The sequence below is a fragment of the Lycium barbarum genome, chromosome 6 (assembly GCF_019175385.1).
Source record: "Lycium barbarum isolate Lr01 chromosome 6, ASM1917538v2, whole genome shotgun sequence".
Taxonomy (NCBI): domain Eukaryota; kingdom Viridiplantae; phylum Streptophyta; class Magnoliopsida; order Solanales; family Solanaceae; genus Lycium; species Lycium barbarum.
The window spans coordinates 113,680,037-113,704,120 of NC_083342.1; the positions used below are offsets into that span (position 1 = coordinate 113,680,037).

At 36.9% G+C, this 24,084-nt stretch overlaps 1 protein-coding gene across 4 annotated transcripts; it reads left to right on the forward strand.

The window, feature by feature from the left end:
* Positions 1-1,808: 1,808 nt before the first annotated feature.
* Positions 1,809-6,795, forward strand: LOC132645616 (uncharacterized). Of its 4 annotated transcripts, none has more exons than XR_009584145.1 (7): positions 1,809-1,947; positions 3,281-3,616; positions 3,697-3,790; positions 4,862-4,983; positions 5,116-5,261; positions 5,868-5,966; positions 6,198-6,795. XR_009584145.1 is itself a non-coding variant. In XM_060362703.1 (5 exons), exons 2-5 carry the CDS (start codon positions 3,296-3,298, stop codon positions 5,236-5,238), a joined length of 660 nt encoding a protein of 219 aa, XP_060218686.1. In that variant the 5' UTR covers positions 2,041-2,282; positions 3,281-3,295; the 3' UTR covers positions 5,239-5,660. The 4 variants fall into 4 exon arrangements, 1 of the variants encoding a protein (XP_060218686.1); XR_009584143.1 differs by lacking the exon at positions 1,809-1,947 and adding an exon at positions 2,041-2,282 and having other exon boundaries at positions 6,198-6,792; XR_009584144.1 differs by lacking the exon at positions 1,809-1,947 and adding an exon at positions 2,301-2,457.
* Positions 6,796-24,084: the final 17,289 nt, after the last annotated feature.

The following is a 24,084-nucleotide window of genomic DNA, read 5'->3' on the forward strand; positions in this document are numbered from 1 at the left end:
ATATAGAAAAACTTACAAAAATACACCACCAACCACAACAATTAGTAGTTATATCATAGAACATACACAAATACATATATTTTTCATCTTCTCAAAACCCTAAAAAACTTTTTCTCTCCCCTTCTCTTGTGTGCACCGCCATAACCACCACCACGGCCTGGAGCAAAAACAATCACTTCCACCAAGTTGATTTTGTGGAAGAATAATAACACAAATAGCGAAAAATTCATGAAACAAAGGAGATGGGATAGAACGTGAAAGAGGCCCACTTTGACCACACATGCCTTGAATCGAAATAATCGTACTGAAAATACCGTTTTGGATTGCAATATCCCAAAATGGAAAATCGAATTATTGTGATTTTTAATAATTCACAAGGCAATAGAATCTGAGATGACGACTGATATACCGGAACTTTAAAAGAAGAAAGAAGAGTACTTTAAGGCTTTTTTTTGTTTGTTTGAAAGAAAAAAAAATACGACGAATCTTCTTGACGGGTGAGAATGGAAGTGAAAATGCAGAAAGGTGAAGAGAGGAAGAAGACTATTTAACTGGGCATTCACAGATTCTTTCCTTTTTAAAAAGGTAAGAATTTATGAGAAAGGAGAAAGAATGGTAATGTATATTAAGTGATTAATATTGTTACCATTAAAAGGGGATATGAGATTGGGGGTACTAATTTTTAGGTGTATTTGTGAAATGGTAATTGAAAGTTACTGTGTAACTATAATAGTTAAATTAGAAAAGTATTTAGTTATTATTAGTAATTAAAATAAAAGGTAGTTATTACCACTAATTATGTATTAGAAGTAGCTATAACCCGTAAAAATTCCTTTTTAAAAACTAACTAATCTATTATTTTCTCTCAGCCTCAAGGACTGGCCTCAGCCCAACCCTTGAGGCTGGCGGCGGGTCAGGAGAGGCTGGGCTATTGAGTCTCACTTCTAAATAGACTAGAAAAGCTTAACCCGACCCTACTTAAATAAAGAATTAGGTTGGGCTGGCCTCGCGAGCTAAGCCCATTTTAACAGCTATAATCTCATCTATGTTCGGTGTACACAGGAAATTGAAATTGATGTAACTTATCTAGAATGAATAGTGATAATGTATTATAATCCGGGATAAGCTTGTAAGTTAATGGTGGCATTTAAATTAGTGAAATAAGTTTTTTTGTACTTCAAAAAAGACTACGGAATCCAATTTATGACATTATGTGACTATTCATTATGAAGTATTGTATTACTCTTTTAGAGAAGATTTGATTGTACGTTTCAGGTAAACTAGTTAAGTTGGATGATTTGTCAGTTTTTAGAAATTGAGGTATAAATCATATTTCATACTTTGTTTTAGAAAAAATACATTCAAAACCACCAAATATATTTCTTTGCAAAATGTATAACCAAACGCAATTTCATGTTCAACTCCAATTTCAAAATTTCAAATAAAGTGAAAAATATTTGGATTTTATGGTTACTAGATCAATTTAAGAGAATTTTGTGTAACTATTTGTGCCGACAAGAATAAAGCATATGATAATCTGTAAGGGTGGCTCAGTTGGTTGAGCACGGTGCTTTCATCATGAAGGTCTCAGGTTCAAAACCCCTGCCTACAACAACAGGGGATTTGTCTTCTGGGTCTAGCTCGTCAGCCCAGTGCGAGTTACCTCTTTTGTATGATTTATTGCACAGGAGCGGAATTTATTCTGTGCGCACCCGAAGAGTAGTGATTACGATTTTTCTTGTCATAAAAAATAAAAATAAATCATATGATAATATATTTGTACTTAGTTCCATGTTGGTATCATAGTTATTATGTCGTGTGTCTCTTATTCAAGCAAAAATTTGAAAAAATGGAGAAGAGCCTATCTAATTGAGAGAGAAACCTTCCCACAAAGTAGCAAATAAACTTGTATTCATCTTATTATTTTTAATAGAAAATAAATTGTTGGTAAGGATTTTCTTTTTAGTACTTAGAATTTATTTATTGTGGATAAACATATTATTACTGTTTGAGGTACACGTGTTAAAACCAGGGAAAAGCTTGAGTCTAACCGATCTACTAACCCGAATAGCAAAAGAATCGGGCTGGATTATCCAAATACCTCAATTTCCCCCCCAAAGCCAAACCCTAACAAATTGGATCAAACTTTTACCTTAAATCACATACCCTAGCTAAAATTCTTACATTTTTACTATCTCCCTTCTTTCTGTTTTTTTTTTTTGTTTTTGTACTACTGAAGCTGGTAAAAGGAAGAAACTTTACAATTCTTGTGTTTTACCTAGGTATTAAAAATTAAAATGATTCATTTGTTTTAGAGTATGATAATGCTTATTCACTTTCTGGGTTTTCAAAATTTTGAGTCTTTACCACAATAAACGTACTGGGTTGTCCTAAAGTTTTGTTCTTTTGTTCTTTTTTTCATTTCTTGTGTGCATTATGAGTTTTAGCAGTATGAAGGTAATCATAATTGTAGGTTTTTAATTCTGGATTGAATATATGTGTTTCTGGTTTCTTCATTTAGGATGTTTTCTTGTGCTTATGTGAATTATGGAGTAGAAGTCGGTTTTATCTCTTATAAGCAAGAAAGGAAAAAGGAAAAAAAAAACATTTTTTTTGTGTGTGACTGTGTAGTCATTTTTTACCAGTTGTAGAATTAATTTTTGTTTATCAATCATTCTATTGGGGTACACTATACAACAATTATTTATTGCTGATACATTGGAGAGAAAAAAGCGAGAAAAAAGATTGGAAAATGAAAATGCAGCTAAGATTGAAGGCCTTTGATTGTTTTTAGTAGCTTTAATCATTCAAACTTTTTTTGGTAACTAACATTTTAGTAATCACTAACTGTACAATCAGCAACATAGCATAGCTTAAACACAGCTCGCTATCTCAGAAGTTAAACTATTACAACCAGTGGAAACTAAGACACTATCAAACAAAGACTAAAGTAAAAATTTCTGAATCATATCTGTCGTTCTAGTGGGTGCTCTCACACTGCATATGTATGCAATTTCCCTGATAAGTTGAAGTGATCCTTATAAATTTGCTCAAACAATATGAACCCATTCAGTATAGGCCATCTTAAGTATCTGCCTTTCTTGATTTGTCCTTAGAATTCTTGATGATCTTAATGTAATCTCTTCTCATAAGATATGCATTTTCCTACATCAAGTTTAGTAACCGAGCATCATGGATCAATCACTGTTATTGAAGCTCAACTTTGACATATGTTGTATTTGCTGGCATGTTTGTGTTTATGTTTTCCGACAATGTCCAGGCTTGAACTGGAGAAATGTTGATGGGACATGCAGAAGGGGTTCCAAAACTAGGTTCGTCGACAAATTTACTTCTTTCTGATCCTGAATCAGAGTCGGACGGAGACGAAGAAGCTGATACTCCTGAGAAAATACTATACATGGCTTCTTTTGATGAACTTGGAGCGAAAAGTGTTCAGTATGACACTATAATATGGTTTTCTATATCGTTGCTGCTGGTTTTAGCTTGGGGGGTTGGAATAATTATGTTACTCTATCTACCCATTCGAAGATATGTGCTTAAAAAGGATATTTCGTCACGCAAACTTTACGTTACTCCAGATGAAATTGTTTACAAGGTATGCGTTGTTTGATCAAGTCATGCTGTTTTCTCGAGACGATATAGAAAGCTGATACATCTGCTTTTTTGTCAATGTAGGTCTCAAGACCTTCATTTATACCGTTTTGGGGAGACATAAAAGTTGAAAAGCACGTTCCTCTTCCTTTAGTGATAGATATCATTATTGAGCAAGGTATCAACTGCAACTTTTCATACCCTATATCCTCTAAAGCTCTTCTATTGTTCTTTTGGTGTAACCCTCATTCCAATTTTTTTGGATTGATCGGCCATCCACTGAAAATGAGGTTGTGCTAGATGATGTAGGAATGAGGTTATGCTGGACGTGAATCAACCAACTGCTCCTAAATTCCAAAATAGAGGCCTTAACTTTCAAATGATTTTTATGTTCCTGCTAAATTTTGGAGTTATCCATCAAGACTTATGGGCTAAATTCTAAAATCTGATTTGATCTCACTGAAGCACAGTATATATACTACTCTCCAGTCTCATTGAAAGCTTCCCCTGCTAGTGTCTACTATTATCTATCTATAGACAAAGCACATAATTACATGTCTTCCATTTTCCTCAAAACTTATAGAAGTGATTTGGAGTATCAACTTCTCAATCAGTTGCATCTGGAAAATCTTACATTCTCATGAACGTCTATCTACTAGTAATTTGTTGCATGTAAATTATATGTCCCTGTTCAACTGTCACGTTTTGGATGAGCAGATCATTGTGGCTTCATCTTTAAGAAACAATTTAAACTTGTCATTACGAGTTGCACAAGATCAGCTTCTGAATGTCCTTCTCTGATGTAAAGAGATGGTATAGTATCCTATCAGATTCCTTTTTTTTTTCTTCAAAAAAGAAAAGAAGAATCTGACTTGATGGTCTCGTGGAGTATAAAGTAGTTTATCGACTCTTTACTGCAAGAATAAACATTTTCTTAGAATTTATAGTAGTAAGAAAAGGAAAGCAAGTTTATACATGAGCAGATGGGTGTTAGGCATACTGTAATGCAACTAACAGGCACTAGCTTGGCAATTTTCTTTCAGTTCATAACAGTCAATATTGCTTTCACCCGTGCCCGTTCTTTTTCACATTCATTATCTTCTTGAACTCCGTTCATTTAAACAATTTCTCCTTTTTTCTACTCAATTGTTTTACTTGATAAAATATTTTATCTGACTCTTTGTAGTACCTCCATGAAGGTCTCTTGTGCCCTATTGCTGTTAAAAACTTTACCAATTTATGTTTGTAGGCTGCTTGCAGGCAATGTTTGGACTACACACCTTCAGAGTTGAAAGTATAGCTTGTGGAAAAGCTGCACCAGTTGATGAACTACAGGTGCAAGGTGTACATAATCCTGGACTCCTAAGGAAGGTAAAATATCTGCTCTTTCCTCTGAAACTTCCCCTCTGTTCTTTTTCTCCTTTTTGCTTTTGGGGTTTGTCGGTTCATTGGCAGACCAGAACATTGATTCTAAAGTGCTAAGTGTCATTACATTATTTGCAGGTCATCGTAACTGAAGCATCAAAGGTCATACATGTTGGAAGGAGTTGGAGACCTGTGGTTCAAGGTGGTGATGGTGACAGTATTGCTCGTACGGAGACTTTAACTGGGCTCAAGCTGTTTTGAGATCACCATCTACAACTTCAAGGGTAAAAATGATAGTCCACCATTTTAGCCTAAATCAGATCCTTAGGATCAGTATCTCTATATTTCTTTTCGTCACCAATAAACATTTTCCAACAGGGTCTTTTAAGATGTTGTTTGGTACCAGGTTGATTTTAGAAGACCCCTTTGTTTTAATTTACTGCTATGGGTTTAATTCATCAAAAGAGAGAAAAAAAAAAGGTTACTGCTATGGGCTTAACTTCTTTTCCGTAAATGTTTAGACAATTTTTTCCTTTGCATGTATGATAATAAAGCACAAAGTTGTATTAAAATTTCTGATCACTATAATTCCCTGCTGAAGGGAATATGTTTTGGGCAATTATTATGTGGGGGACATAATCAAGAAGCATAATGAAGCAGGGTCACCTTCTCGTTGTTTTAAATGATATTCTGTTTGCCTATATCATTTCATCTGAACCTATTACAAGCAGAGCTCCAGTGTTCTTGCATGTAGTAGCAGAACACAGTTTGATCTTGCATCGATGATCCGTCATTATTATGGATGAACGACGTAAATCAAATCCCATTATAATGCTTCTTTTTGCTTCATTCTATTTAAATATTTGAACTTGCATCGATCTATTATGCAGCTGACAGGCTCTCCACCCCATGCTTCACCGGATCACAGGAGTTTTGTACCTTCTGATCTTCTGTTTCATAAGCTTGAAGAAGTTAATAAATCAGTGAAGGTGAATACCCTTCTATTGCTGATTGTTGCTTTCTAAATACTTGCCATTTATCTCCTTGAATACTGTTTAAGTTTTCGGGATGCTTTCTTAGGAAAATGAACTGGTTATGATCTAACTAGAAACTGTGAACGTAATAGCGAGGAGTTAGAACTTCATTTCATTCTTAACATATTCTTCGTGCCATGTTTTTAAACTGTCTCTCATATAACAAGTCTTCTCTTACATGACCAGCAAATTGAGTTTCTTATCGAGAAGTCCCCAGCCGTTAACGGCGTTGATATATGCGTGTGACTTCGCGTCTACAACATGAGCGCGTAAATGAACCAGAAAAAGTTGCTTACCTAGAAACTCTCAAGCAACCCAGGAAACAGCTATTGGTGGTCGATTTGTGGCTTATTGGCTTTTCTTCGTAAGAGTTATGTAACCAGAAAAAAAAAGTGGCATGCAACTCTAAAAAGCAGCTAATAGGATATCTATGCCTCATTGCCTTTGAGCCATAAGATGTCACCTTCTGCAGTGCAAATTAACTGGTTTAAGCCATTGGGTGTGTGGTCTTCCCGACGGTTTTGAGCTATGTATATATCTAGTGGGACATTTGAAACATGAGCCTAAATCAAAGTTTTTGGTTCATTTCGTTGTATTTGCAGAGAATAATATGAATTAGAGGCCAAAAAGAGCCTTTTAGTTAGCATGTCCAATTTTGAGATGCATGGTTTTTCCCTCTTGTCACACTTTTCCTAGGTCAAAGATTATCTATTGTCATTACTCACCAGTCAACTTATGTTGCATGCCTTCTTTGTACAACAGTGTATTGATTTTTAACATCCTCAAATAAAAATGGCATGCACTAACACATACAAAACCGTGTAAAGTAAAGCTAATTAGGTGACTTGCTATAAGGGTAATAACCTCCTATTATGAATTATAATACACCTATAATATAAGAGCTCTTATGTTGTTAGCTAAATCCTTTGAGAAATTGTTCCTTACTAGGAGTACTGACTGACAAGTGAGGCTTGCTCAGTTAGTAAAACACCTTTGCACACGATTGTGGAAACACTATAGATCCATTCAAGATGGGAAAAAAAAAAGAACTCTACACAAATGTTATGTGGGATCATGAAGATGGTGCATTTTCTTATACTTAGGACTTATATATTCTTATAAGATGCTTCTAAACTGGCCACGTACACTTTTGTGGGATAGAATTTTTTTATTGAGTTAGCTAAACATGATAAACATTCATCTTTTTCATAAACTTTACATCTTTTTTGTTTAGTTTTTATTTTGTAACTAAATTTATTACAAATTGATACTGGTGTACATGTGCATCGCGCTTGTCCAAAAATTAGTTAAGATGAATGGTATAGACTGGGAAGTAGCTAAGGAACGAGTTTGCTTAACAAATGAACGAATATGGAGATTGATAAGGAAACAAATCTAAGGTTTAAATTTTTTTACTGGACAAATAAAGAAATGAAATAATTTAGCCAGGTAAGGAATAAACGGGTTTGGTCAACAAATGAATGCATATGGAGATTGGTAAGGAAATAAATCTAAGGTTTATATATTTTGACTGGACAATTAAAGAAAAGAAATAATTTAGCCATGTAAGGAATTTAATTTACTAAAGAAAGTTTATCTTTTGGTAGGTTTTTAAGCGAGGTTAGATGTAATTTTAAATTTCTGAAATATACACTACAAAAAAAGGGTAATTTGCGGAGGTTGAAAGTTGCAATTTGTGGGGATTTTAGCCTCCGCTAATTGCTTGAGGAGGCTAAAACTCCCGCGAATTGCAACTTTCAACCTCCGCAAATTACTCATTTTTTTTATAGTGAATTGTAAGCCGATATAGTAAGTTATTTTGTAGCTTTCTATATTTCATAGTTTTAGATTTTTCCAATTCTTTCATGACCCCTTTAGAACAACTATAAAAGCCCACTCTTTGTTCCTTTACTTTCACCCAACAATTGCATTCTCTACTTACATTTCCTCCATTTTGGAGATCATATCTCAGTCTTTTTTGTAAATGTCTCAGTCCAAATTACCTTAGACCTACAAACTGTCCCAAAAAATAGCCCTAATTCAATGTTGAATCCTCTCTCTATATTGAATCATGTGAGTCTATATCTGTACTAACAGTAACTTGTCGATGTTTATATTTATACTTCCCTTCCAGCTTGTGGCTATCTCATGTGCAATTGCATCTACTTTGTGAATGATAATCTGGACCCGTTCTTGGCATCCAGTTGGAGAAGAAGTATGGTGAATCAATGGTATGTATAGCTTGAAAGAAGATTCTATTGTTGTTATGTATTTAGGAATACCTCCTCTAGATATATTTGCCCAATCTGGATACTTCCTAGTTTGTGGTAGGAACTTAACCCACTTTCAAGCAGTTCCTACAACTAGGAAATACCCAGGTTGGCCAAATATATCTAAAGGAAGTATCATTTCCTAAATTTATAACATCAATGTAATCATCAATTAAGTTATACACACCCATGTTATTCCCATACTTCTCTATCGGGATGCCAACAACAAATCCAGGTTGTGTTTCACAAAGTGCAATTGCAAATCCAGGTTGTGTTTCACAAAGTAGATGCAATTGCACTTGAGATAGCCACAAGCTGAAAGGAAGGTACAAATATAAGCGTCGACACGTAACTATTAGTAGAAAGGATATTTTTGAGCTACTTGACTAGTTTGAGGGCATTTTTGAGCCAAAAACATAACGAAGGATAAAATTAACCTATTTAGAATAGTTCAGGGGTGTTTTTGACCTTTTCCCTAATTTAAATACTTATAAATCTTTGACGTTATCATTTGTGTTATTTATCTGTTCATGATTTTCCTTCTCTAGTTTTAGTTTATTAAATTAAACTTACCACCTAATAGCTATTGTTTGTTCATAAGGAGGGAAAGTTGAAGAGAAGAATTGAGCCGATGAATTTCTATTCATAGCAGTTTTGTTAATAGTTAATTTGCTGTATTGCCTCATCAGTTTTGTGTTTTAGGAGTGATGACTGTAGTCTATAGTTAGGGTGCTGAAGTTTATGTTTTTTAGCACTTCGAGGATAAGTCTGATGCTTGTTGGTTCTAGAACATGTCTGGTTACCAGCTCAAATTTTACTCTACATATTTACACTTGAAACTGAAATTCACATAGTTAACAAAAGAAGCTATTGTGTGTTAATATTGAATCCAAATGTATATTTTTTTTATCCTCTTCTTTAGCTTAGTAATTTGTTTATATTCTTTTTATTATACCTTTGTAGAGTTATATTCCTTTGTCTCCGCGATTAGTATATTCTTTGGTTGAAATTGGAAATATTACGAACTTTACATAAAATATTATAAATAATTGTTCATATGGTACATTTTAAAAGACGTGAGCAAATCTCTCGAAGATAAATAGTTTGCTCATACGATTTATTAGTTACTCTATAAGAGATGACATGAGGTCAGTGTCACGCCCCGAACCATGGCCTGGACGTAACACGACACTCGGTGCCTGACTGCATGTGACCGAGCGAACCACATGGCTTGCTGAACTATCATGAGGCATACATGAGCGGAAATATAACGTGAATGCATGATGAGCCTTTATAAAACGTGGTAAGTCATAATACTTAATAGAGTACTTGTTTAAACATGAGTGCGGAAATAACATGAATGAGCCAAAAATGGCTATACGACTCCGAATGTATGACATAACATAACTGACTTGTCTAGTCTATGAAACCTCTATCATGAGTCTGACTGGAAAACATACTTACTGGGACAAGGCCCCCAGCATACCTTTAGACGTAAAATTAAATAAGGAAATACAATGTCTAAACCCCGAATGAGATGGGGCTCACCAATAAGCTGGTACGTGCAAATCCTAATGAGCAGAAGCGTCGTCCTGTAAATCTGTACCTGCATCGTGAAATGCAGGCCCCCGGGCAATAAAAAGGGACGTCAGCACATTGAATGTACTGGTATGTAAAGCAACCGGAAGAAAACAACATGGGACATAGAATAACAAGATAAGAACTGAAACTGAAAACCTGGACATGAACGTGAGCATGAGTACATATGTATCTATATAACATAAGTAAAAACATGATAAGTAGGGAGAGCATTTCATAAACCGACACATGATATCACCACGTGGATACGTGGAGTCTGGTACCTCGCCGGACCAGCAGAGCCCCTATACCTTGCCAGGGTATAAGGTGGTAAGGTACCTGATGGATCCATTCAGTATAAAATTAAGGTATCGTCTTATCCGGGCGGAGCGATCCTTGTCCTACGGTGGCTACGTAGTTTCAGGCTATCTGAGCCTTCTCGGTATTCGTGCAACTCCCAAAAACATGAACATAATATAGTTGGCTAAGAAGCCCATGACTTTCGTGAATTAACTTGTACTTGTCTTGTAATCATGATTTCACGAAATAACTTGTAAACATATTCTTGATTCATGAGTAATAACAATAGTTCATAATCATATATATGTAATTGACTTGAAAACATGCTTGTAACTTGCAAAATAACATCATTAAGTTTCATATGAACATAATGAGAACACATGAGGAAGAATTCTTGATTCATGGATTCGGCTAGGATTCCTAATAACCGTAATGGAAGATTAGGAATACAACAACGAGTATAGATACAAAATTCATGTACATAAATACGTAAATACGAGCTACCAATATGTTGGGTTTAATGCCCTAAGATTTGGACTTCATGATTATCAAGGAAACTAAGCATGGGGAAGAACATAGAGATTCCCTCATGTGGATGGAAGTTCTACATACCTTAGTTGCTCCAAAACTTGAATTAAAGACTTGAATTTTGGAGAAAATTTCCTAAATCTTGATTCTTGAATCTTGAGATGGGTTTTCTTGAAAACCCTAGATTAGGAATGATGATTTCTTGTTTAGATTACAAGGATATATGTTAGAATTGAGTTGGAATAATTAGGATGGACTTACCTTGGTGTTCTTGATGTTGGAGGAGAGTAGGAAGTCGTCCTAGGGTTTGAGGGAGTGAAAAATAATGACTTGAACTGATATAAACGAACATATAATGTTCTGGAAAATGCAGTTTACGTCCAGCACTGTGCTGGCCGTATTTTAAGTTTATGGGCCGTAAACTGCAATACGGTCCGTATTCTGCCATATGGACTGCACTGCATCTCTTCAGTAAAATGGCCATAACTCTTTGCACGGATGTCCGTTTGACCCCCGTAAGATACCGTTGGAAAGGTATTTCAATGCTCTACAACTTTCATCAAGGAAGTTTTCCCAAATTTCAAACACGTTTTGAAATACGGGCCGTAAAGTAAAATACGGTCCGTATTTAACCATATGACCTCAAAATGTCAAATTCCAGAATGTTCAGAAATTCTTGGTTTCAGTTTACGGGCACTGTTCATGGTCGTAAATTGGAATACGAACACTGTTCATGGGCGTAAACCACCATATCACAACTGAACGAAAAAATTTCAATTCCCACATTCTTTATCTGATGTTCTAAGTCTAGGATCGTGGTCAAAACTTTCGTTAAAGGTACGGGGTGTTACAGTCAGAGACCGTTGTAACGTTGGCTCAACATTTTGTTGATTTCCGGTTTTCTTTTTCTGTTCCTTTGATAAATTAGTGTTCTGCCAAAAAATGAGAATCTAAAAGGTGGATAAAACAAATAGTTAAATTTTTGAATATCGCAATATATGTAGAAGATGGATAGACTATAAAAGTTTTAGTGTATGAAAGCGTTCTAGTAATCATTGACTGCTAATGTTTTCTATCAATCATTCATGTATTTGTCACAAAAGTATAGGCGAAACAGCATGGACCTCTTTCATGTAGAACTAATGGAAGAAGATGATCAAGAAAGTGTTACACAAGTTCAAGGACAAGATGATTTTTGAGGTTATAAGTAGTTATGCTATGTTTAACAAGTGATAAGGAAATGTCATAAGAACTAGAGGTTAAACGAATCGGAGAAAATAAGTTTTGTCAATTTAGGGATGTTGCACAAGTTATATGGACTGTATGGAATTTTGGTCCTATTCAAGTGCGCAAATAAAGAGATCGGTGTATAAAAGTTTGAGGTCCCGAAATAATTTAGGACTTAACAAGTGTGACGACAGTAATTGGAAATAATATTTTGTATGTGGCAAAAGAGGATGCGGACTAGTACCATATTATATGATTATGATAATGAGTATATGAAGTGTGTTAGAAGTGATAAATATTGAGAAAATTGATATCAAGAAATTAATTATGTGCGTAATTGTCCAATGTTTGATTATCGTGGAAATAAAGATATAAATAATGACTTAATGGATAGGTGCTAGGTGGCAGCACCTTTTACACGTGGCGTAAAGGAAAGAAAGAGATAAAGTGACAAGGCATGAGGTGGCAGCTTTTAGTAGGTACAAGAAAGGATGATCCCAAGTTTTTTTTTTTTTTTTTTAATTTTTTTTAATTTTTTTTATGTATAAATTATCAATATGTTTGCTGCTACATTTATATACGGGCTGGATGTATATACATGTGTCTATGCCTCTTATCACATTAAGGGAATATTTCACTTAATTTTTTTTGTAAGGAATAGAGGTAGAACCTCTTCCATGAGAATTATAAGAATGGCGGAAACGTAATTGCTATATTGAGTAGCAACGTTGCTATATGGGCAGCAACGTATGGAGGCAGATCCACTTGCGCTGAAGCAAAACACGGAGTACGAAGTAGAAGTTATGTCCACATCGGTTTCGTCTAGATGATGGCAAATTGGAGATTTATTCAAAATAAATTAAAGTGGAAGAATGAGGATTTCTTGGCATATAAGGTAAGAGTTCTTCTCTCCTAGGTAGGTATATTTAAATTCATCCAGGTCATAATTAAATTGTGAGATGAGAACTACAGAATTAATGGCGGAAATCGGATAAGTTGTTGTTATCGTGTGGGCTGTTTGGTGATTGTTATGATTGTTTTGTGGGCTTGAATATCATGGGAATTGGCTGTAGTTATAGTTGTTGTTGTTGTTGTTGTTGCTGCTGTTGTACTACGTATATACAAATAAAGAAAGTGTATACAAGCGTTGGTATACGAATGTATATTGGGCTGTTTGGAGCTTATAATTGTGTTGTTTGTGCTTGGAAGTTAGAAGGAGGTAAATGGAGGTTGTTGTTGATGTTATTTATTGAGTTAGGGATGGTTATGAAATAGGGGAAATGCTGCCCGATTCTTTTTTGAGACTAGTTATCATTGATGGACCTCATATATATTAGTATTCATTAAGTTAGTGGATGTATTGTCATTATTTAGGTTGAAGTGCTAATTGAGGTGAATTCGTTATTGAGTGCATATTGGCGACAAGAGGTATGTTAAGGCTATTCCTTCTTTCTTTTTGGCATGATCTATGATAAGTACGAACGTGACGATACTCATAATGAATCCACTCCTAGATGTAGGAGCTCATGTCCCTATGTTTATATTGGTGTTGTTCATATCCTGAGTTCCTTGACTTCTTAAGTCCCGAAGGGGCATCCATAAGTTGTACGTTTTCATAATGATGTCTAAATCCCGAAGGGGACATTTATAAGGCTTCTTTATTCATATGCATTTCATATTTGATTTTTAAGTCTCGAAGGAGACAAATGAAAAGGGGAAGAAGTTCCCATTTTGAACTAAAAGTTGCTCCGAAGGGAATCTTTTGATGTTTACAAAGATTATAATGCATTTGCACACTTGTATATATGTACGACATGATTTTATGGGGAAGGGGAAGGGCTATGGCGTTATATACGCAAACCACTGATAAGTTGGTCCACGATGATTATGATGCCAGAAAGGGCTGCCCGACGGGGCCATTATGCGCTATTATGCTCGAAGGGGTTGCGAGCAGGGCGAAGGTATGCATTATATATATACACGTGATGTTTTAAAAGTTCATATGCACATATATGATTCTCAGTGTTGGTTACAGGTACAGATTGAGTCTGTTACTCTTTTATCATTCGAGTTGAGATATATTGTTTCAATTCTGCCTTACATACTCGGTATATTATTCGTACTGACGTCCTTTTGCTTGGGGGTGCTGTGTTTCATGCCACGCAGGTGTATACAGATGAGTAGAGGATACTTGTTATAGAATGTTCCCAGGCTGTCAGCTGGATTGGTGAGCTCTATTTTTGTTCGGAGTGTCGGCGAATCAAGTTACTTATGTATGTCCTTGAGTCAGATGCATTACGGGTATGTTGGGGCCCTATCCCAACTTATGTTATGGTATCTTGTTACATATTAGAGACTTTGCAGACAGTGTCCTGTGGATAGTGCGTTAAGACGTCGACAGTTGTGTAAGGCGGCCACATAGGTCGATGTGTTCATATGCATTGATTTAAAGATTTTATTGTGACTAAAGGTTTTCTTTGACTTAACAATAAAAGAGAAGTCCCTAACATAATAAAAGAGTTCTATTAATTTTTTTTCATGTTTTACTTGACGGAAGCGTCATTTCATAATTTAAAGGTTCACAAAAAGTTACGACTTATGAATAGAATGGTAGTATGGCACTCAGTCGAGTAGGGTCTTGAGTGTCAGTCGCGGCGCTCCGGTTTGGATCGTGACAAGAAGTTGTCAGTTGTTACTATCTAAATGTAGGCTTCACAGTACTTGTCATATTAGTTTTGACTGATTTACTTTTTCCTTATCTTTACTTCCTCTATAGACAAAGTAAAGTATATCCCACAAGTTTAAGAATAAGGCATTAGCCGTCCAGTTGGCATCCTCCTTGAATTTCTAGTAATGAGTTGGATATCTAACTGGTATATCTTATAACATAATAGAACTACTGCGAACGTTAAATTGATTTTTTTTATATATTAATGATTCAGAAGCATAATCATTAAGTTTCCTCATAAAAATCACCTTCAGAGCTAGCAAGCAAAGTAAATACAACAATCTTCTTTTGGAATTTCGGCATCTAAAAGTACTCCTCAATTTAGCAGTACCATTGACTTGACTAAAAATGAAAAAAATTTAGGTACAAGATCCCGTATTTGGAAATTCAGAAAAAGCTAAAGAATCTAAAAAAATGGAAACATAAAAGAAACCAACTTAAGAGAGAGAAAGAAAGCCAATTCAGTTTGTAGGCAGCTTGAAATCAACTAGCTTTCAAGATCTTAGCATTCTTTGAACTTTTCCCTGTTGGAAAACTTTATACACTCCACACAAGATCGCAAGTAAATCATTAGACAGTGATATAAATTTGGAAGAATAGTAAAGACACTTATCTTTCATCCATTGTAAGAATCAATACCTTTCATCTATTGTAAGAATTGATAGAAGGAAGTCATGATCTTCTAAGTCTTGTTACTTTCTTTATGACGCTTTTCTTAATGGGGTAGAGAGGAAAAAAAATAGTAACAGACTTAGGGACCACAACTAACATATATTATCCACACATCTCTTCGGAAGAGACGTAACTCTTCAAACGTAACCTTTCAGAAGAGGTGCAACTCTTCAGTTACGAACCTATTAATTATAACTAAAAAATTAACTAGATTTCTACGCATATAAAATCCATGCCTTATAACATAAGATTTATATATAGCCCACCAAAATGACACTTTATTAGATCAGAAAAATGAGCGTCTTTAGTTGATAGCAATCTATGTATAATTATATTAAACATGTGAGTCCACTAAATAGAGAATTTCTAACACTCCCTTCCTACGCTTCTTTGGGACAGTGTCTTCACTCTCAGTTGAAAATATCCAAGGAGCTTTATGTTATCAAGATTAATCCATATGTATCTAACTAGCACCACATCTTGCTATCATATTTCTCATGTCAGTATTTTCATTACTAAAAAATCTCTATTTTCCCACTGATTTCTCATTGAAAAATGTCAGTGGCTATTTTCCACTGAATGTCGGTGGGAAAAAACTAAAAAGTAGTGTGAAAACATGGAAAAATTAGGAAGTTTTCCAGCGTTTCAACGGGAACCTGTTTCCCACCATGGGTTTCCCAGTGAGCTGGTTCGTTGGGAATGAGGTGGGAAAATCATGTTTTATAGCACAAATTTCTCACTGAATGTCGGTGGAAAAAACCTCTATTTCTAGTAGTGTTCCTTATTCTTCTAAGGTACAACAACAACAACAACCCAGTGAAATCCCACAACATGGGGTCTGGGGAGGGTAGAGTGTATGCAGACCTTACTCCTACCAAGGTAGGACGACTGTTTCCGAAAGACCCTCGTCTTAATAAAAAACATAAAAAGAGGTCAGATAAGGCTAAGAAATTCAAAGCGATATGGAAATGCAAATAACGAAAGCGACAAAGATAAAATAGGATAATCAAAGTACAGGAAATAACAGATAATAGCAGAAATCAGAGCACAAGAAATTATAATGCGATAATGCGCTTACTAATAAGGAAGGATAACGAGACTATCTACTAGCCTTCTACTCTAATCTGGGTACTCCAAACCCTCCTATCTAAGGTCATGTCCTCGGTAAGCTGTAACTGCGCCATGTCCTGTTTAATCACCTCTCCCCAATACTTCTTCGGCCTACCCCTATCTCTTCTGAAACCATCCATGGCCAACCTTTCACACCTCCGCACTGGGGCATCTGCGTCTCTCCTCTTCACATGCCCAAACCATATCAGTCTCGTTTCCCGCATCTTGTCTTCCACCGAGGCCACTCCCACCTTGTCTCAAATAGCCTCATTCCTAATCCTGTCACTCCTGGTGTGCCCACACATCTATCTCAACATTCTCATCTCGGCAACTTTCATCTTTTGAACGTGAGAGATCTTAACTGGCCAACACTTCGCCCCTTACAACATAGTCGGTCTAACCCCCACTTTGTAGAACTTGTACTTAAGTTGTGGTGACACCTTCTTGTCACATAGCACTCCGGAAGTGAGCCTCTATTTCTTCTACCCTGCCCCAATACGGTGTGTGACATCATCGTTAATCTCCCCGCTGCCTTGCATGATAGACCCAAGATACTTGAAACTACTTTTCTTCTGGATGGCCTGGGTACCAAGCCTCACTTCCACGCCAACCTCTTGAGGTGTTTCACTGAAGGTGCACTCCAAGTACTCTGTCTTGGTCCTACTCAGCTTAAACCCTTTAGACTCCAAAGTATGTCTCCAACCCTCCATCTTAGCGTTAACTTCGCTACGAGTCTCGTCGATCAGGACTATGTCATCCGCGAAAAGCAAATACCATGGCACCTTACCTTGAATTTGCCGCGTCAATCCATCTATCACCAAGGCAAATAAAAACGGACTAAGAGCTGATCCTTGATGCAACCACCATCACAACTGGGAATTTCTCTGAGGCTCCTCCTACTGTCGTTACCTTGGTTTTGGCTCCCTCATACATGTCCTTGATCACCCTAATGTACGCCACAGGTACACCTTTAGCCTCAAGCATCTCCATGTAACGACCTACCTGGTCGTTATAGTGCTTTTGACCTAATTACCCTTGTTTACCCTTCCCCATGTCGTGTTATTATAATATATGACTTAATGAAGTCATTGGATTGGTCTCTACAAGGTTTGAGTGCAAATTGAGTCTTTGAGGGAGAAACTAGTTAAGTTGACGAGTTAGAGTTGAACACGGTCAAACCAGGGTTAGGATGACCCCATGTCAATGTTTTGGAAGTTCCAACATGTTATTATGATGATTTTGAACTTGTCCAATAGTTTTGGTGAGGCTCCAAAGAGTTTCAGATGGGTTTGGGGTTTTGTCGCGCTCGTATTCGGTGTTTTCTCCGGAGGTCTGTGGATAGAAATGGATCCAGATTTATAATATGACCTTTTTTTAGTGAGGTCTAAACCATTAGATCCGTATCGAAATTTCGAAGCTACAGGAAAAAGAATCGACGCGTTTGGCCTCCGGATGAAAGAGTTATGCCCGTTTTCGTTCGGGCTGTTCCAGCTGGCCGCTGGCAGCGCCCAGAGGACCTTTATAGCGGCCTGGTGAGCGCCACAGCGGCCCAACTGGGCAGTAGGCTCGTGTTTCATTGTTTGTTTTTTTCAATTCTTTCCCCTCATAAACCCAAAACACTTCCCTAGAACATAAGGGGCTATTTTCCTAGGGCTTGGGTGAAGTTCCTCCTTGAAGTTAAGTGCAAACCTTATGTGATTCATTATTTCTCCTTGTTCAAATCTCATGACAAGCTTAAGCTCCATTAATGGTGGGTGCAAGATTAGAACCCAAGAATTGATGAAACCTTCAATAGTTGAAGGGTTGGTAGATAACAACGGAAAATCATTCAAAAGCACTTTGGGGTAAGATTCCAACCTAGTATTCATTACTTATGTGTCGATTATCATCATCTCATAGTCATTCCTATGCATTAATTGTGAAGAACTAATGGGTTGAGAACCCTAGGGCTAAAAATAGAAAAGATGAAGTTGAATATCTTGTGATGAATAGATTTTCATGAAATTAAGATTGAAGGTTAACTAGACGATGGGTAACATAATTGTGCACCAAATTTCCCGTTTTACCCTCATGAACCCGGATTCACATTGTAGGGGTATTTTTCTAAAAGTTTAGCAATATGGGTATCGTTGGACTTGTTTAGACTCGTAGACTACTGTTTTTACTATATTGTATCTGAATTTTTAATAAAATCACAGTTCGGGTTTGGCTATTTTGGTTCCATTTTTGGGTTTTGGATAAAAGTATGGCAATATGGGTATCCTTAGATTCGTATTTTGACATAGAATTCATATTTGACGTTAATCATTTTGAGGTTCTCCACAGAGGAAGGCAAGGCTAAGGTTTGGCGATTCGAGACTGTTGCTCGGCATTCCAGGTAGGTTATGGCTTACTTTAGTTAGACTTTAATTTGCAAAAAGTATGTATTGTATAGAATTGATGGGAGAAAGCATGGTTAGGTCTTCGGACATGGTGTTTTGGTTAGATATTAGCTAGGTTGGTATGTGATAGCGTCCAAATTCACCCTATTAATTAGAATGAGCACGGTCGTATGCAAATATAATTTACCCAACTATGAGTCGGGGTCGAATCCCACAGAGAACAATATATAGGCGATTAGGAAAAGTAGGAATTATCACCAATAATAGCTAAGCCAAACCATAGATAATATTTTGGTTTTGTTTGAGAGAAAATTATAACTAATGCAAAAATGTAAACTAACCTAGAAAGCAAGTAAAATGATCAATGGCCACAAGCATGGATATAAGGGAAACTACACTCAAGTAACGATCCAATGTACTTCATGATTTACAAATAATGGTGAGTTTATATTACTTAGCCTCGGATAATGACTCTAAATTAGCTTCTTCCGAAGACTAACTAGACTACCTAATTGAATATCCCTAAAGCAATTAGGAGCATTAAGAACACCCGAATATGGCTACAAGTGGTGTCGCCTATCCCTAGGTCGATTTCCATTAGATGAGGGTTAACGCCCCAAATTCTTGTTAATTAATCTTTCCCAATCCCGAGTTTGCCTCTACCAAGTTTAAATCGAAATAAATGGGCAAGTCTTAGGGTTAGCTACTCCCTTAAGAATCATTCAAAATGAGATTAATTAAAGAAACAATAACCCACTTCATTAGGAATAAAATCATTCAACACATAAGCAAAACAAGAGATTCAATCCAAACTTAAACAATATATACTTCCATAAACAATGTTCGAGTATTGAAATGAAATACTACACACATAAATATTCAATACAAAACAAGGAATTGAAGAAAGGATTAAGAAATATCTCATTAAAGTGCTTCCAATCTTCTCCTTCAATGGTGTTGGTGAAACCCTAGCCTCCAAAACTTGATGAAAAACTGCCAAAGATATGTTTAGAAAACCCTAGTTGGCTTTTTATAGGAACTGGAATGGCAGAAATCGTCAAAGCCCAAGTTCTGGTCGAACTGGGCCGAAAGTCCTTCTACGCGAACGCGCCATGTTGCTGCGCGAACGCGTGGAATCACGCTCCTTCTTAAGCGCGATCGCGTGTCGTTCCGGCGCGAACGCGCATACTTAATAACGCGCGTTGGCGCGAACGCGTGGATGACCTGCGCGAACGCGCAGAGTAATTTTCCACCCAAAATTTCCAGAATGTCCAATTGTTTCCAGTTTTGTAGCTTTTTTTTTTTTGCTTGTTTTCCACACTTAGGCTCTAGGGACCCCGTATTACCTGAAACACATTAAAAACCACGTAAAATAACATAGACTTGCTTAAAAAATAAGTAAAACTTATAGCCGAAAAGCGTCGATTGTGGCGTAAAATCACGCCATATCAGTATGACTTCTGATTTGGTGGGCTCGTCGCCCTTACTTTATGTACTGAAATATGAGGTGTAGTTGTATTCATATTGTGGCGATTCGGGATAGATTTCTATTAGGTTGATTGTTGTTGATGGTGGCTAGTTGCCCCGTTATTGTGATTAGACTCATTACATAAATTGTCGTATTGTACTCGATTCTCTTTTATTGTGACACATATCATCGGAGAAAGGAAGGCATACTGGGTTTAGCCCTGAATTGTGATTTATATAGTTATGATAATACGTAGATGAACCCTTGATGTATGATTTACTGTTGATGATAATATATAGAAAAGTGGAGCTTCTTAGTAATACAAGACTTAGTTGTAAGGCGTACTTGCTACATGTGGAAGTAAAGAGGGACATAGACTATTATGTTGGTTGAGACGATTGTATGATTCATTTCATGGCTGAGTTGATCCAAGTCTTGATATGACTTGTGGATTTGTGACTTGTACCTCCACTGTTGCTTTATTGGCTTGCATTGATTTACCACGTTTACACTCATTTATGCATTCATACACTCATGCATGATGGAAATAGTTTGGAAGACTTGTGGCATGATACCTTGTGTTTGACATTGATATTGCTAATTGTTCATAGTCCATACATACTAATGAAATAGAATACGTTGAGACATGCATTGTGATGTGAAATTAGTGAAGAAGTTAATATAATCTTCTTGTTGAACTTGTGATACTATTTGATACATGGTACTTGATGATTTGAGCATGGATAAATAGGAGGACGGGAAATACCGTTACGTACAGATATATGAAAAGGCACATATGTGACCTAGATTATGGCTCGTGGTCCGAGGTTCATTCCGAAAACGAGGGATACATTGATGTGGCTCGCTTCTGGGGTTCATTACGGAGCGGAGGTTTATACTCGGGTCCGAGGAGTGAATCCGGAACAAGTGGTACATGGACACCATGGGTCCCCTGCACGTCATGACTACTGAGTAATGACATTAGTTAGCATGTGTGTACAGTTCGAGTGATTGGCCAGTGCATTGCATTGCATTGCACATTATCATATTTTGCATTGCACATCATTACATTTCATTCTGCATTATTATATGCTCGCTTGGTTCTGATTTTGATATGGATGTTGAATGTCTATTGTGATATCAATATGACCATTGACTGAGTTAAATGGTGGATTAGTGACTCTACCTAGGACGGAACTTGGACTTGTGATTATCAGTTGAGATTATTGAGACTTGACAGACTTGTGGTTTAGAAGATTCATCTTAGGTTGTGACTTTGTTATGGGATATTCTGTGACTTGGATTTGAGTATTAAAGTGCCCATCTATTTATCTTGTTGATTTTATGTTTATATTCCTGAACTAATCTTAGTCGGCCTATGATGCTTACCGGTACATAGTGTTTGTACTGATACTACCTTGCTGCACCCTTTTTGAGTGCAGATTGTGTTCCAAAGATTTCATCCAGACTACATCTCTAGCTTGAAGCTAGTTTCCTCGATCAGATCCGAGGGTGAGCTTCTATCCATCTATGCCACCTGAAGATCTCTCTTTCCAGATGTCTACTTTCATTCCAGACATTATTTGTTATATTTGAGATATACTTCATTCTTCAGACATTGTTGGCTAGAGTCCTTGTACGATGACTTTCAGATTTTGGGGGTGTAATAGTTAGACTTCCGCACTTATATTATCTATTAATTATGAACTGTTTATTTATTTATTCATTTGCATGATCATTGATTGTTTAATTATAAATGATTAAAGAAGTTAAAATTGGCTAATGATTTATGGGTTAACGGATAAGGGTTCTCCTACTAATGATAATAAGGTAGGTGCCCGCACTATCGGTAATTAGGGTCATGATACTCCATAGGATCTCTCTTGAAACTTTGTCGTAAGCCTTTTCTAGGTCGATGAATACCATGTGTAAGTCCCTCTTCCTCTCCCTATACTGCTCCACCAGTCTCCTTACAAGATGGATGTCTTCTGTAGTTGAGTGTCCCGACATGAATCCAAACTGGTTCTCTGAAATAGACACGCCTCTCCTCACCCTCATCTCCACCACCCTTTCCCACACTTTCACAATATGGCTTAGCAGCTTGATACCTCTATAGTTGTTGCAACTATGGATATCTCCCTTGTTCTTGTATAGAGGCATCAGTACACTCGACCTCTATTCTTCGGGCATCATTGCCGTCTTAAAGATGACATTAAACAACCTAGTCAGCCACTCCAAGCCTATCGAGCCCGCGCTCTTCCAAAATTCTCCAAGAATATTGTCAGGTCCGGTCGCTCTTCCTCTGCGCATCCTACGAACAGCACCCTTAACCTCTTCAACCTTAATACTCCTGCAATACCGAAAATCATGACGCCTCCCTGAATGTTCCAAATCTCCCAACACAATGTCTCTGTCCCCTTCTTCATTCAATAGTTTGTGGAAGTATGACTGCCATCTCCGTCTACTGAGAGTCTCCTCTACCAATACTTTGTCATGCTCGTCCTTGATGCACTTCACTTGATCCACATCACGTGCCCTTCTCTCCCTTGCCTTGGCTAGCCTGAACAATTTCTGATCCCCGCCTTTCTTCTCTAGTTCAACATAAAGGCGTTTAAAAGCTGCCGTTTTTGCCGTCGAAACTGCCAACTTCGCCTCTTTCCTCGCTATCTTATAAAGTTCCCTATTCGTACACTTCTCCACCTCATCCTTGCTTTCTATCAACTTCGCATACGCCACCTTCTTTGCTTCCACCTTCCTTTGAACTTCTCCATTCCACCACCAGTCCCCTCGATGCCGACCACGACTACCTGTCGAGACCCCCAACACTTCCCTTTCTACTGCCCTAATGCAACTAGTCGTCCTATCCCACATATTGGTCGCATCCCCACTGCTATCCTGTTATACCCCGTATTTTTATACGTCAAATTATTCATAAGTTAATCGACATAAGTTAAGGACGGGATTATTTTGGGATATGTAATAGGAACTTTTAATTCTCAATTTTAATGAGTGCACGAGTGTTTATAAGTTTCAACTAGTATGAAAATATTAGTGGAGATTAGAGATTTATTTAACTATGATTAAGTTATTAAGTGGCACATATTGATTAATTAAAGTTAACCAAGTAAATTAGTGGGACATGTGTCAATGTTATGGGCTACATATATATGGTCATAAGATGACTCATAAAACACCATTTCATTCACAAAATTCATCCATCAAAATAGAGTTAGTGAGAGAAGCTCTCAAACTAGAGAGAGAGAGAGAGAGAGAAGTTCGGTCACTGTTCACGACGCCGGAACTGTTCACGGCGGCTACTGTTCACGCCGGAACTGTTCACGGCGGCGGAACTGTTCACGACACACTGTTCACGGCGTCACTATTCACGGCCAAGAGGAGAAAAATCCAACCCCATTTCTAGCCTTCCCAAAAATAATTCCTTGGTGTTAACCCACTATTTGGAGGTCCCTAAGTAGCGTGGAAGCATTATTGGAGCGATCAAACCATCAATTTTTGTAAATCGCAAACCCTAACTTTCTTGTGGAGTAAAGAACAAAGGTAAAAAATTTCTATTGTTTTATGGGATATAAATGTTTTATGCATATTGTGGTATGTTAATATGGATGAAATTGGTGAAATATCGTATGTTGGAAGTGGGTTGTGTGCTTGGGGAGTTAGCCGTGTAAATGGGGGTGTGATTGGGTTAATGAATAAAAAAAAATTTGTAGCATGTTTGATTGTTGTAGAGTGGAGAAGAGAATAAAAATCATTAATATATGTATATGTGTGTAGTGTGGCCGTGTATAGCCCC